The sequence below is a fragment of the Lynx canadensis genome, chromosome D2 (assembly GCF_007474595.2).
Source record: "Lynx canadensis isolate LIC74 chromosome D2, mLynCan4.pri.v2, whole genome shotgun sequence".
Classification (NCBI taxonomy): Eukaryota; Metazoa; Chordata; class Mammalia; order Carnivora; family Felidae; genus Lynx; species Lynx canadensis.
Window position 1 is genome coordinate 64,071,974 of NC_044313.2, and position 13,011 is coordinate 64,084,984.

Below are 13,011 nucleotides of genomic sequence, written 5' to 3' on the forward strand. Positions count from 1 at the left end.
AGATGAAAGATTGAGATATATGCGTGTATACACATACACTCTTAACTACATTGTTTGACTACAGTTAACCTCTGTCCAGCTCACCCCTGTATTTACCAGTTAGTGATCACGTAATACACCTTTCCTTTTTTTAATTGGTTGAACTATTTTTTTTCCAACGTTTATTTTTATTTTTAAGACAGAGAGAGACAGAGCATGAACGGGGGAGGGGCAGAGAGAGAGGGAGACACAGAATCGGAAACAGGCTCCAGGCTCTGAGCCATCAGCCCAGAGCCTGACGCGGGGCTCGAACTCACAGACCGCGAGATCGTGACCTGGCTGAAGTCGGACGCTTAACCGACTGCGCCACCCAGGCGCCCCTGGTTGAACTATTTTGAGTGGAATTTCTTTCACTGCACCAAAAAACTTACAGTACACTGACTATCTCATTCACAACCTTCAGATTTCCTCTTAGATTTCACTTGTTCCTAGAAAGCCCTATAAACTTAAATATACAAGTTAGGTGTTCCTCTTTGTCTTCTATTTGTTCCCAGAGGATCATAATATTTGGGGCCCTATACTATAATGAATTATTTAATCACCTCTCTCCTCTCATTAGACAGTCAACCCCTTGAGGACAAGAATTGTTGCTTATCACTGTGTATCTCTGGAAGTTGGCACAAAACCCACAATGTCATAGGAACTGGGTCACATGTTGAATGAATAAATAAATAACTTATAGTTGTATCATTTAGTAGATGCCTTGTGCTAAATACCTGAGTAGAACCATGACTTTGGGTATCTGCTATGAGTTTTTGATCATCACCATTGCTAATACCTGAAAGTATTCTTTTTGTGTGCAATTATTAAATGTTATTTGTGGTTTTCAGGTAACAAAAGAAAGAACATAGCAATTTCCAGATTTCTCTCTGGATGGGGCCTTAGGCCAAGGAAGGATATAGATCATATCCCCTAAGGAGAATCTGTTTCCCTTACAATTCTTATGTCAGAGGATCTGTGAGCTAATTGCATTGTCAAAAAAGTCTTGGTGGGGCGCCTGGGTGGCGCAGTCGGTTAAGCGTCCGACTTCAGCCAGGTCACGATCTCGCGGTCCGGGAGTTCGAGCCCCGCGTCAGGCTCTGGGCTGATGGCTCAGAGCCTGGAGCCTGTTTCCGATTCTGTGTCTCCCTCTCTCTCTGCCCCTCCCCCGTTCATGCTCTGTCTCTCTCTGTCCCAAAAATAAATAAACGTTGAAAAAAAAAAAAAAAAAAAAAAAGTCTTGGTGAGCTGGCTTAAACGACTGAAAGGCAGTCCTCATCTCTTTAAAGTGAGTGAAACTCATACACTTCATCCTCTCAGGTGGCTACAGCCACAGGTATTTGCTGCCTCCATTCTGTCATTATCCTGGTTCGTTCTGGTTGCTTACTACCTTTTCAACGTATATGATCTGTGAACCACTGAATGAACTACAAAACATGTCATTTATAGAACTCTATCTATCAGAAATATTCCTACATTATGCAGCATCTCAGGTCAAGAATAATAATTTACTGAAAATGTGCCTCTATGATCTAAGCACAACATGAAATTTTTTGAAAAAGGTGAGTAGAGATTAGCCAGAAACAATTGCTAAATGCAAAAACCAATTCCTTTAAACTAAAACCCAAGAAACGTATGAGTATGACTTATTTATGTCCTATTAACAACTAAAATTAATATTTAACAATTATTCATAGAGGGGATTTATATGTTTTGTTATAATTGCCTATCCACAATTAAGAGAGAAACTAAATTTTGTCAGTGTTCTTTAACTTGAACACCAGCCTGAGAGTTAAACTTGGAACATTTATGCAGTTGTTGTGCGGACCTTGTTTGCTCTCAGAGCACTGAGGTCAGCATGAATAATCACATTAACAGGGCAGGCCTCTGCATCCTGTATGAAAGGTTGTTAATTAAAAAACAGATATTAGCACCAAGGGTTATCAGACACTTCAACAATGTCATTAAATATTATAGTATAATACCTGCTTTGGTTAATCCTTTAAAATTCCAAGAGTGGCCTAATTCCTGAAGACCCAAAATCCCTTCATTAAAGATTATTTTTTATAACTCTGGTCAGCTTGGAGAAAACGTAAATGACAAAGGAAAATAAAAGCGCCAATCCCAGTCTACTTTCTCCATTTTATCTTTCCATAAGCATAAATGTCACCTAAATATATCCTTACAACAAAGAAGAAAGGCACGATTGTGCAACTAACAAAGAGAAAAGGGAGTTCAAATTCCTTTATGAAACTTTTTCTTGATGATTCTAAGTATCTGCTTATGCTACTGGCAAAGCCATTATCATTTTCCCAAAGTTTTGCTGAATAAATGATATAGCATTGTATTCTAAACTGATAATTTTTGCACCTGTTGCACTATATGATGTAATTCTCTCATGGAAATGTTGTCAGTGAAACTTTGTCAAGTGACACCTAATTTAAGCTCGTATGAGGAGACCACAAAGAAGAAATTTTAGAGAAGTCAAAGGCACAAAGGGCTCCTTGTTTTCCTTCAATTAACTTAAAAGGCCCACATGAGAACAAGTACCCAAATGGAAGATGAGTAACAGTGACTGAGGTGTTTATGAAGTAGGCATTTTATTAAATCCAGAACAACAGCACCCTGGCAGATATAATAGTTGGCACATTCCACCTGGTGCTTAGTATCAAGAAATTAAAAAGATAACATAAATATCCCTTTATTCACCATTTATGTGATTTAATTTTTTTTAATACTTATTATTTTTTAAGAGAAAGAGAGAGGGAGGCAGAGCGTGAGTGGGGGAGGGACAGGGAGAGAGGGACACAGAATCCAAAGCAGGCTCCAGGCTCTGAGCTGTCAGCACTGAGTCCAAGGAGGGGCTCGAACCCATGGACCACGAGATCATGACCTGAGCCCAAATCCAACGCCCAACCTACTGAGCCACCCAGGAACCCCTATTCATTGTTTATTTGTGACCATGGCCACTCCTATGTCTGATACTTCTAGGCAACATAGACTTCTCAAGTAGTTGGGAACCTAAGGAGCACTTTTTATGGCATCTTTAGCCTCCTTAAGATGTTTTCTTACCTCGGATTAATTTGTAGCAATTATGAACATGTAATTATACATAAAGCTGTTCCAAAATATCTTAAGGTAGACCATTTATTGTAGAAATGCTATTGTATTCAATGTCACTGAATCACTTATGTAGTATTAATTGAGGGGCCACTATGGTTCATTCTACACTATGCTTTGGTAGAAAGGCATCACCTCATCCTTGCCTTCAAGGAAATTACAGTTGAGTTGTGCTGACTATATCAATCCACAAAAAATAATTAGAAAACCATATAGCACAGTGCATATTTATGTGCTTATACGTGTAAAAAGAGTAGCCAATATTCAGCAGAAAGAGATCAACCAGAATAAAATAATAGAATGTGATTAAAGAGTTTGTCTAAACCTTTCCTTTGAGATGTGATGCAATTAAGGAAGGTTTGCTTCATTGAGGAAGTGGGATTTGAATTAGACCTTAAAAATGATTAGATTGAAAAAATGCGATATTAGAAGAGATTTAACTGAATTAATTTATCTCACTTTTCCCAATTTTCTTTGTATGAAGACATACATAACCCGTTCAGCTTTTCTTTGTCAAATAATCCATAAATACATAAAGTATATGTGATTAACAATGCCTTTAATGCGAAAAGACAGCTTATTTTCTTAATCCAATGCTCGCTTTATGTAATTATTCTTTTTGCAAACTACTAGTTGGTTATATTAACACTCGAGTAATCTTGACAAGAAGTTGCTTTAAGCAGTTAAAGATCCAGATGCCGATCAGCATGCATTAAGTGATTCAGCTTAATTGGTTCCATCTAGATAAATTACTTACCTCAGTTCCTATCACAATTTCTTCCCTGGTAGAGTAGAATAGAAACTCATATAGCTTGTAGTGTTGAAATAAGCTGAAATACAAAATAAATGTGCAACTCTGATAAATTTATTTTAGGAAAGAAAGCAAATATGTAAGAGTATTTATGAAAGGGAAATTGTTCATATTGAGCAAGACATTAAATACTAACATGGAGTGAGCTACCTGTTTTATTCCAAATGAATTGTCCAGAAATGGTAAAAAACTAAAGATTTACTTTTTTGAGACGTTGACAGTATAACACAGTACCGAATATAAGATCAGTCAATTAATCTGTGATGAATGGATAGGTTTGGAATAAGGGAGCAATTAGATTGCATCTGGGCTTTTCTTGGCTGTCAATCAAATAATGCAGTGTCCCTAAATAACACCAAACTTCACATTATTTTTCATGTTTTGCTTTAAACTGGAGTCAGTTTCCTCTGGAATGAACGGACTGAAATCTATAATCTACATCTGTATTATTTACTTCTCACATTCTCAAATGATTCAAGATTAAATTAATCTCTGATAACACCTGAAAATGATGCAGCATGTACTGAAATCCATTTAGGAGTTGTCTGATTTTCCTGTAGAATATTTGTTCACACGTCAAAGAGAGGAATTAATATAAGAAAGGTAATTTCTTCAATTTTTACCCTAAAGAGCAGGTGGTCAGTGTCTAAAAACCATGAAGAGCTAAAGAATAGGAGCCTCTTAAAACAAGTATTTCTGGTAAGTTTAAAGATCTCAGCAATGTGTTATTGAGAGTTAAAAATTTACTGACGGGCTGATTTCTAATATCCTGTTTGTGATAATATTTGAATTTTTCTAATTCTTTTCCTGCTGGTTGGGAAAATTAATAGACTCATAATACAGCAAAATGCCCAAGAACAAAAAAATTGTCTTACTGGTTTCTCTTTCAGTCTGGTGCCTTTTGCTATTCAAGAAAATTGATTTTAATATAACTTAGAAATTAACATTTGCAAAATGTAGCTACAGAGCATGTATAATAATGGCTTCTCCTGAATGCTGTAATGGATCAAAGTTTCAATTCATTTGAAATCAATGAAGAAATCCTCAGGCAGCTGGGTCTCTCTGAGTTATATCAGCAGTTGATTTCACTACTAACACAATCCATTAAAAAGTGATGGGTATGCAGACTCAGTCATGGTATTATTATTCTTTTTTTTTTTTGAGGCGGGGTGGGGGGACCTCGTACATTCAAATTATTCCTCAACACTCAGAAAACTAACTTAGCTTTTGACATTAGTTTGATTTGTTGGCTAGAAAATACATCAAGATTAGTGAAGTTTGATGATTCAATGAAGCAAAATAAATTCAAATTCTCCTTTCCTTACATTGCTTACCTAGAGAAAGCTTTAAGGTTAAAAATATTACACTGGCAATAACTGATTGAGTAGAAAAAATAAAGACTGTAGAGTATTTGGAAACAACTTGGCTTCTTCTCTGTGAATTAGTGTAAAATTTTTCTTCCATCTTATGTTACACAAAGAAGTTAATTCATAAATCTTCCTTCCTGCAATTTTATAATCTTTCAGCCTCACTCTCCTCATTGCATATAGGAATTAGATTGTCTCATGCCAAAGGGGAAATTCACTTCTCACAATGAAAATAAAATGCATGACTTGGATGCAGTGGTCAAAGAAGCGAGCTGGGGCAAGACCAGGACTAGGGTAAGATAGATGAGAGGAGGAAGGCACCTAACGAGGCACTTTTCAGGGGTGGGTCAAGTTGCCTCCATTGCTTCGCTCTGGTCTCCATCTTGGTTGGGGTCTGTAACTTTACCAGGGAACTATTAGGTAACTTCCTCTGGGAGTGAAGTGACACCTCTGTTATGGGAATACATTTCCTCCCTCTTCCTTTGGAAGGAAGACTTCCAGCTGACTCAAGCCCCTAGACTATTTTGTCAAATACCTTGTCATAGTTCTAAATCAAAGGGAGAATCCTAAGAAATAAAATGGGTCAAGACATCTGGGCTCACTGCCAGGAAGTATACCCTGTTGTGCACAGAGGGGCAGTGTTGATTTTCTTATATTGAGTAAATGCCTATGCACATTACCTTCACCTAATTTCCAAGGAATAGGTAGAATACACAACGACAGAAGTGTAGTGGGACCAGATATATCTAAGTGATGTCTTATATTAAAAAGTTGCAGTAGCATTTATATGTATATGTACATGCATATGCATATGTATATGTATATCATATGTATATGATGGAATATACAATTTATATTCTATTAACAGTATCAAACAAAATTCCAATTTTATTGCTAGTTAAGTTTCACGTGGTATGGGTCATGTTCTAAAAACTACTCTTCCTGAATTGACGAGGGCTTACATTGGTTGAGTAAATTTAATATCAGATTAAATTGAAACATGCTTACACTATATAAAACTTATAATATGAGTTAGCTTCATATTTATAAAACTTCTTTGTAGTCATTAAAATGAAAAATATTATATGGTTTAATTGCCATTAAATGTATATATGTGGACCTATGAGGCATTCTAAATAGGTATTGTAGAAAAGCACATTTCTTTTTATACAACTTCAGTACCAATTCTAGATATCCTACTAACTGATATTTTATTTTCTGGAAAAGGAGCATTTAAAATGTATAAGTTCCTTGGGCAGAAGACATGAATAGACACTTTTCCAAAGAAGACACGCAGATGGCTAATAGATACAAAAAAGATGCTCAACATCACTTGTCATCAGGGAAATACAAATCAAAACCATGATGAGATACCACCTCACACCTGTCAGAATGGCTAAAATTAACAACACAAGAAACAACAGGTGTTGGCGAGGATGCAGAGAAAGGGGAACCCTCTTGTACTGTTGGTGGAAATGCAAATTGGTATAGCCACTCTGGAGAACAGTATGGAGGTTCCCCAAAAAACTAAAAATAGAACTACTCTACAATCCAGGAGTTGCACCACTAGGCATTTACTCAAAGGATACAAAAATAAAGATTTGAAGAGGTAGTGTACCCCAGTGTTTATAGCAGCTTTAACAACAAGAACCAAACTATTGAGAGAGCCCAAATGTCCATCAACTGCTGATTGGATAAAGAAGATGTATATATGTACAATGGAATATTACCCAGCCATCAAAAAGAATGAAATCTTGCCATTTGCAGTGATACGGATGGACCTAAGTGTATTATGTAAGCAAAATAAGTCAGTCAGAGAAGACAGATACCATACGATTTCACTCATATGTGGAATTTAAGAAACAAAACAGATGAACATATGGATAGAGGGGAAAAAGAGGAGGGAGGAAAACAAACCACAAGAAACTCTTAAACACTGAGAACAAACTGAGGGTTGATGGAGGAAAGTGGGTGGAAGATGAGCTAAATGGGTGATGGGTATTAAGGAGGGCATTTACTGGAATGAGCACTGGGTATTGTATGTAAGTGATGAATTACTGGAATCACTCCTGAAACCAATATTGCACTGTATGTTAACCAAAATTTGAATAAAAAATTTAAAAGTGTATAATTTATTTGAAATCACAATATGAAGATTTAATGTCATCAAAAATAGTTCTGATTTGCTTCATGTGACCAATCTCTCAAACATTTTATGGTTGTTGTTGTTGTTTTTAGAAATAAGAATAGAAATTTTTGGTAAGTAAAGTTACTCTGGTTAGCATTTAATGATGACTAACACTGACATCCCTTCCTAACTTAATTTTCTGAAATGAAATGTCAAGTAATAGACTCATGAGCATCCTTCGATTAAAGAGAAAAGAGGTGCAATCTTGCACCATCTAGAAGATGTCAGTAGGGCACCTGCATAGAGTTGTGCTGCTATGGTTAGCTATCAGTCCTGGTGCCCATCATAAACCCCCTGGGCTTAGAGCTCAGATGTAAAAATGTGTTCTTCAAAGAGAAACCTGGCAGTTTCAAATAGAGAAGAGAAAGAAGGTTGCTATACAAATGTGCAGAAAATTCCCCTCACCTAGGGATTACCAAACTCTGATGGGCAAAAAGACCTTGGGGAGCAAGGTTTCCAGTTCTGGATTTCCATTCCCTTCCTGCCTCCAACACAGGGACCTTGCTTTACTCTAATTGATATGAAGGGTACTGCAGCTCTCAGCGAGAGGCACACATTAGGAGGTATATATTTTACATTAAGAAATCAAATTATATCCAATGCTATTATATAAAAACATTTTATATCATATTCTATTATTAATTCATGCCAGAAACCATCATATAAACGTTATCATATTAAACACATTAATATTTAAAAAGCTTCCAGACTACAGCCAGGATCCTTGCCAAGCAAATCATGAGCATGTCTAGGACATCATGCAGCACCCTTTATTTTGGAATTTTAAAATTTAAAATTGGAAAACACTGCAGTGTATAGTGTTGGAGGAAAAAAGATATTCTGCAGAAGCTTTTAGTTAGGCAAAAGACAGATTTTTTACCAACTCTTGTTTAAATATTTGCAAACTCTCAAAATGTCCTTTGGGAAAGATGCATGCCTCTAATGCAGACCTTGTGACAGATTGTATAAAAGGCCAATTTCTTAGTTCACCACTGAAGAATCACTGTAATAAAAATATTTCCCCTCAATTCACCATAATTTCCTAAGCACAGAGAAAAACTTAATGAGTTTAATTGGTTAATACTACAAAGTATTTCAAGGCACATAATAAATTTGAGGAAGCATGGATATATACCTCTCTAACTTCTAGCACAAAGAATTTCAAATAAATGTTTAAATGGAAATTAATGTTGTTCTAAAATGTGAAATTTTGATGTCAAGGCCCACTACCTAAAATATAAAGTCCATTGTAATCAAGTTGGATTAATGTGAAAGAATAAATTTATTAATAAAATGTTATTAATTAGAGATTAAGAGAAAAAATAAATTTTTGTATCATTTATTATAATTCTACATGAAAAAAAATAATTCTACATGAACTTATACCTTTTAAACACAAACCTTTTTTTAAGAATGCAAGATTAGCCAAAAATTCAATGTTCTGAATTTTATTTATTGGATTAAAGATTTTAATATTATCTCATTATTGGCTGGGCTTATTATAGCATAAATACTGTGAATGTCTAAAAATTGAATTGGTTTCTATTTAGTAGACATTTTATAAAATAAAATGAAATGAAAAATAAATGCTACTGAAAGAAAATCCATACCTGATTTTTAAGTAATCAATGATAGCATTGGCTTGTTTTATATTAAAACAACTCCATTCTTCATTTTTCTGTGAATGGGGTGGTCCTATTTCAGCCATAACTTCTCCAAGCCATTTTATGCTGTCTTCTAAGGACATATGCAGGGCTGAAATAAAACCCAGAGAATCTTAAGCATTATTTTGATAGATGTTTTGGGAACAAAATAATTCAAGATGTCCTTAACGTCCAAATATTTACTTTTCCAATATTGGTAAGGCCAATACTAATAGCAATGTTGTTTTTTAATGATATGTTAGTAATTACATTTTTGTAAAAGAACAGCAACTGACACATCCAACAATAATAAATTACTGTCATGCTACACAATTGTCTAAAGATTTTGTTTCCATTTTAAGATGCACAAATAATTTAAAATCTACCTAAAGATAACTTTACAATGGAAAATATACTTTTTAAATGATCTTAGAATAAAGGAAAATATGGAAATGACACAATGGTGGTTTGAATTAGCTGCTAAGGAACACCTACGTGGTGGATTCAGTTACTGTAGACAGGAGAGCTGAACTCAGAGCTGAAAATGTAGATTAACAGAGTCAACCGACACTTGGCTTTGGCTGATTGTTACCACGTGGCAATTTGGGACTGAAGATTTTCATTAGATGCCAGAAATATGTATTTTTACGGAAAACATCAAGATATTTTTTTTCTTCTCCAAGATACAGACTTATAACTTATGTAAGCTGTTTCTCAAATGCATGCCTGGTGGTGGTGGTGAGAGCCAGATGACAGCACAGAGCGAGGCTGACACCACTTTGCCACCATCACCAAAAATAAACAAGTCAATGGTTATGGTCTATTCTCCTGCAACTAAAAACAAACAAGAAAGGAATAGTATCTTTTATGGCATGTGTCAAGTTGAAAAAGAAGTAGATAAATGTCAAAAGCCTTAGACTCAACATTTACAGTGTCTGTAACACAAATATGAACTTCCATCTTCTTTTCCTGTTTAATTATGCTCATTTTTATTTGTGGCAGGCAAAATATTATTTCCATCTCACACACACACACACACACACACACACACACACACTGACAAGTGATGAGTGTATGGACATGAGACTGAAGAGACTGAGGTGGAGAGTTGAAAATCTCTGGCAAAGATGAGATTGGAGCAGCTGCTTGGGTTGGGGGAGGTGTTAGCTGGGGGCCTGGATGAAGGCTCTGGGGAGCACTGTGCTGCTCAATGTGAGCCCCCACCCTCCCGGACCCAACCTCTATCTCTCTTAGGAAACCAGCAGTAAACTTTCTACTTCTTGCTAATGGAGTGCATCTTTCAGGGAGGTCGGAGTGGGTAATGCAGAGGATTTATGAGAACATAAGCAGATTGTTGGACCCAGCCACTTCTGGTAACACAGCTACTCTTTCACTGTGGGATGTGTTATGCCCTCAAATTACTGATCAAATAACAGTAAAATGATTAAAAATCTTAGGAAGACATGATGAACACTAACTTGCAATTTGTTTAGTCTAGACTCTTTTATATCTGTGGGAATGAGAATGAAGCAAAAAACTGTGTAACAATTAAAATCTGGTTTGATGAATGACAATTGGTCCATTTCTCATAGCGCCCCTCCAGATTTTCTTTTATATATGTTAGACACACAAGTTATTGCTGGATAACTGGGCTTTACTGTATCATTCTAAGGGAAGCTCAGTTATTATTGTACATTTCTTTTCCTATGATAAACTTGAAACTGTTTGGGGATAACTTCAGAAATGAAAAATTTGTTGGATAAAAGCAATTCAAAAATGAATGGATTAAAAATCTGAATCATTTAATTACTAAAATGGTATTAATTAGAGATGCTGGAGGAAAAAGTAATTCTTAGATGATTATAATTCTAGATGTAATTACGTGTATCAAGCACAAAAATGCATTTATATGACTATTTTCTTATGTTGAAATATAATTGACACTTTAAAACTGTTTTCTATGTCTAATGTCTTTCTATAGATAATGGCTTTAAAAATTAGGAAAGTTATCACTTCACTTATCTAACTGAAATATTTGCTTTTAAAAATCATATTTAGTGATATGATTAAAATATGAAAGTTTAAACCATTTAAATAGTAAGGGCTATTAGAAATCAAAGTTATTCTTTGAAAATTTAGGATAATGAACGAACATGCTAGAATAATTTGTTGGAAGACGTAAGATGGTACCTTATAACTGCCACTTACTAGCTAGGTGATCTAAGTTTCATTTCCTAAATCTGTAAACGAACATAAGACTAACTTTCAAAATGATGGTGCTGTTGTGAGGCTCAAATAAGGCATGCATGTTAAACTCTTGGTAAACTGAAATATGTACACTACTATATTACATGTATATAGAGCTTTCTAGAGTCAGCTCAAAGCTGGCACATTTGATGTAGCAGTAGGAAGGATGAATTCTCAGTCACTGGGGTTGATGCTTGTGACCTTAAGGAGTTATTTAATCTTTCTAAATCTCATTTATTTTTCTCATTTTTAAAATGGGGAGAATAATAGAACTATTTCAAGGTTGTGTGTGAATTAATTAGACAGTATTTGGAAAGCAAATGCACTGACTGGCACAAGATAATCCTACACAAATGTTACCTATTATTATCATTCCTATTTAGGGGGAAATAATTAAACTTCATGGAACAAAAAAAGTATTCTGTGGCTATTTGCTAATATTCATGTTATATAGAGGAGAATCAATCTAGGCCCATCAACCTGGACAGGGGTCAAATATCCAGTCTAATACTCAACAGCTTGTCCCTTGGTCAGACCCTGGAAAAACTAGAGCCCAAAATGTATATTGTTAAGACAATCCTATGTTGCATTATCTTTTAGTTTTGATCCAATGTGATTCCAGGTGAGTTGTCTGCAGAATGCCTTGTGGATAATGCAGCACAAACTTGAGACAAGGAACAGATCAGAAACTGAGTCAGTAGAAAATGAAGTTCCTACGCTAGAATTTTATTAACGGTCAACCACGCTGCAGCCAACAGCCTAGACATGTTCTACGGTGCTTTTTCTGTTAAGATGTTGCTGGATGCAAATGTTCACTGTGTGCTCAGGACTCTGCCTCCTCTGAGTCCAAGTATAAACAGACTACCTCTTTCTCTGACACACTTACCTATGATTATATTCTTTCATATGATAACTATAACCTTACGTTTAAAGGTTTGAGGGAGGGGTGCCTGGGTGGTGCAGTCGGTTAAGTGTCCGACTTCAGCCAGGTCACGATCTCGCGGTCTGTGAGTTCGAGCCCCGCGTCAGGCTCTGGGCTGATGGCTCGGAGCCTGGAGCCTGTTTCCGATTCTGCGTCTCCCTCTCTCTCTGCCCCTCCCCCGTTCATGCTCTGTCTCTCTCTGTCCCAAAAATAAATAAAAAATGTTGAAAAAAAAATTTAAAGGTTTGAGGGAATTTTTTTTTCCTGCCCAAAGGGAAAACTAGATCCCTTGCTTTTTTTCTGGTTAGATTTTACATATGTACTTTCACGCTCTCCTACTTTATGAGTAGTTGCATGGGTCTTGCTCAAGTTTTTAAAACTCATTTTTGAACTGATATCAACAATATAAAATTTCACATAAAAGAAATATTTTTGAGTCATTTGTAAGTTACAGAAAAAAATAAAATGGAAATATCTTGTCAAATTTGGAATGTGAAGATTCGTGAAAATGTTTTTTTTTTCTTTCGTCGTGAAAATGTTTTACTTTCCTTTATTCTGTTTCTAGATTGTGAACTTTAAGCTAAGAGGTTGCAAACCATAGGACCGTTCACGTCATATATTCTTTTTTTTTTTTACCATAAGTCTGTCTGACTTATTTCAATTTTTGCATAGGTGACATATTCACATGGTTCAAA

The 13,011-nt window shown here is 35.6% G+C and overlaps 1 protein-coding gene across 1 annotated transcript in view; it reads right to left on the reverse strand.

Annotated features, from left to right (window-relative positions):
- Nucleotides 1–13,011, reverse strand: part of CABCOCO1 (ciliary associated calcium binding coiled-coil 1) — a 119,660-nt gene that overhangs the window by 80,134 nt on the left and 26,515 nt on the right. The window contains exons 4-5 of the mRNA XM_030334054.1: nucleotides 9,115–9,259; nucleotides 3,896–3,968 (exon numbers count right to left, since the gene is read on the reverse strand). Coding sequence (XP_030189914.1) covers nucleotides 3,896–3,968; nucleotides 9,115–9,259 — 218 coding nt within the window. The remainder of the gene's footprint in view (nucleotides 1–3,895; nucleotides 3,969–9,114; nucleotides 9,260–13,011) is intronic.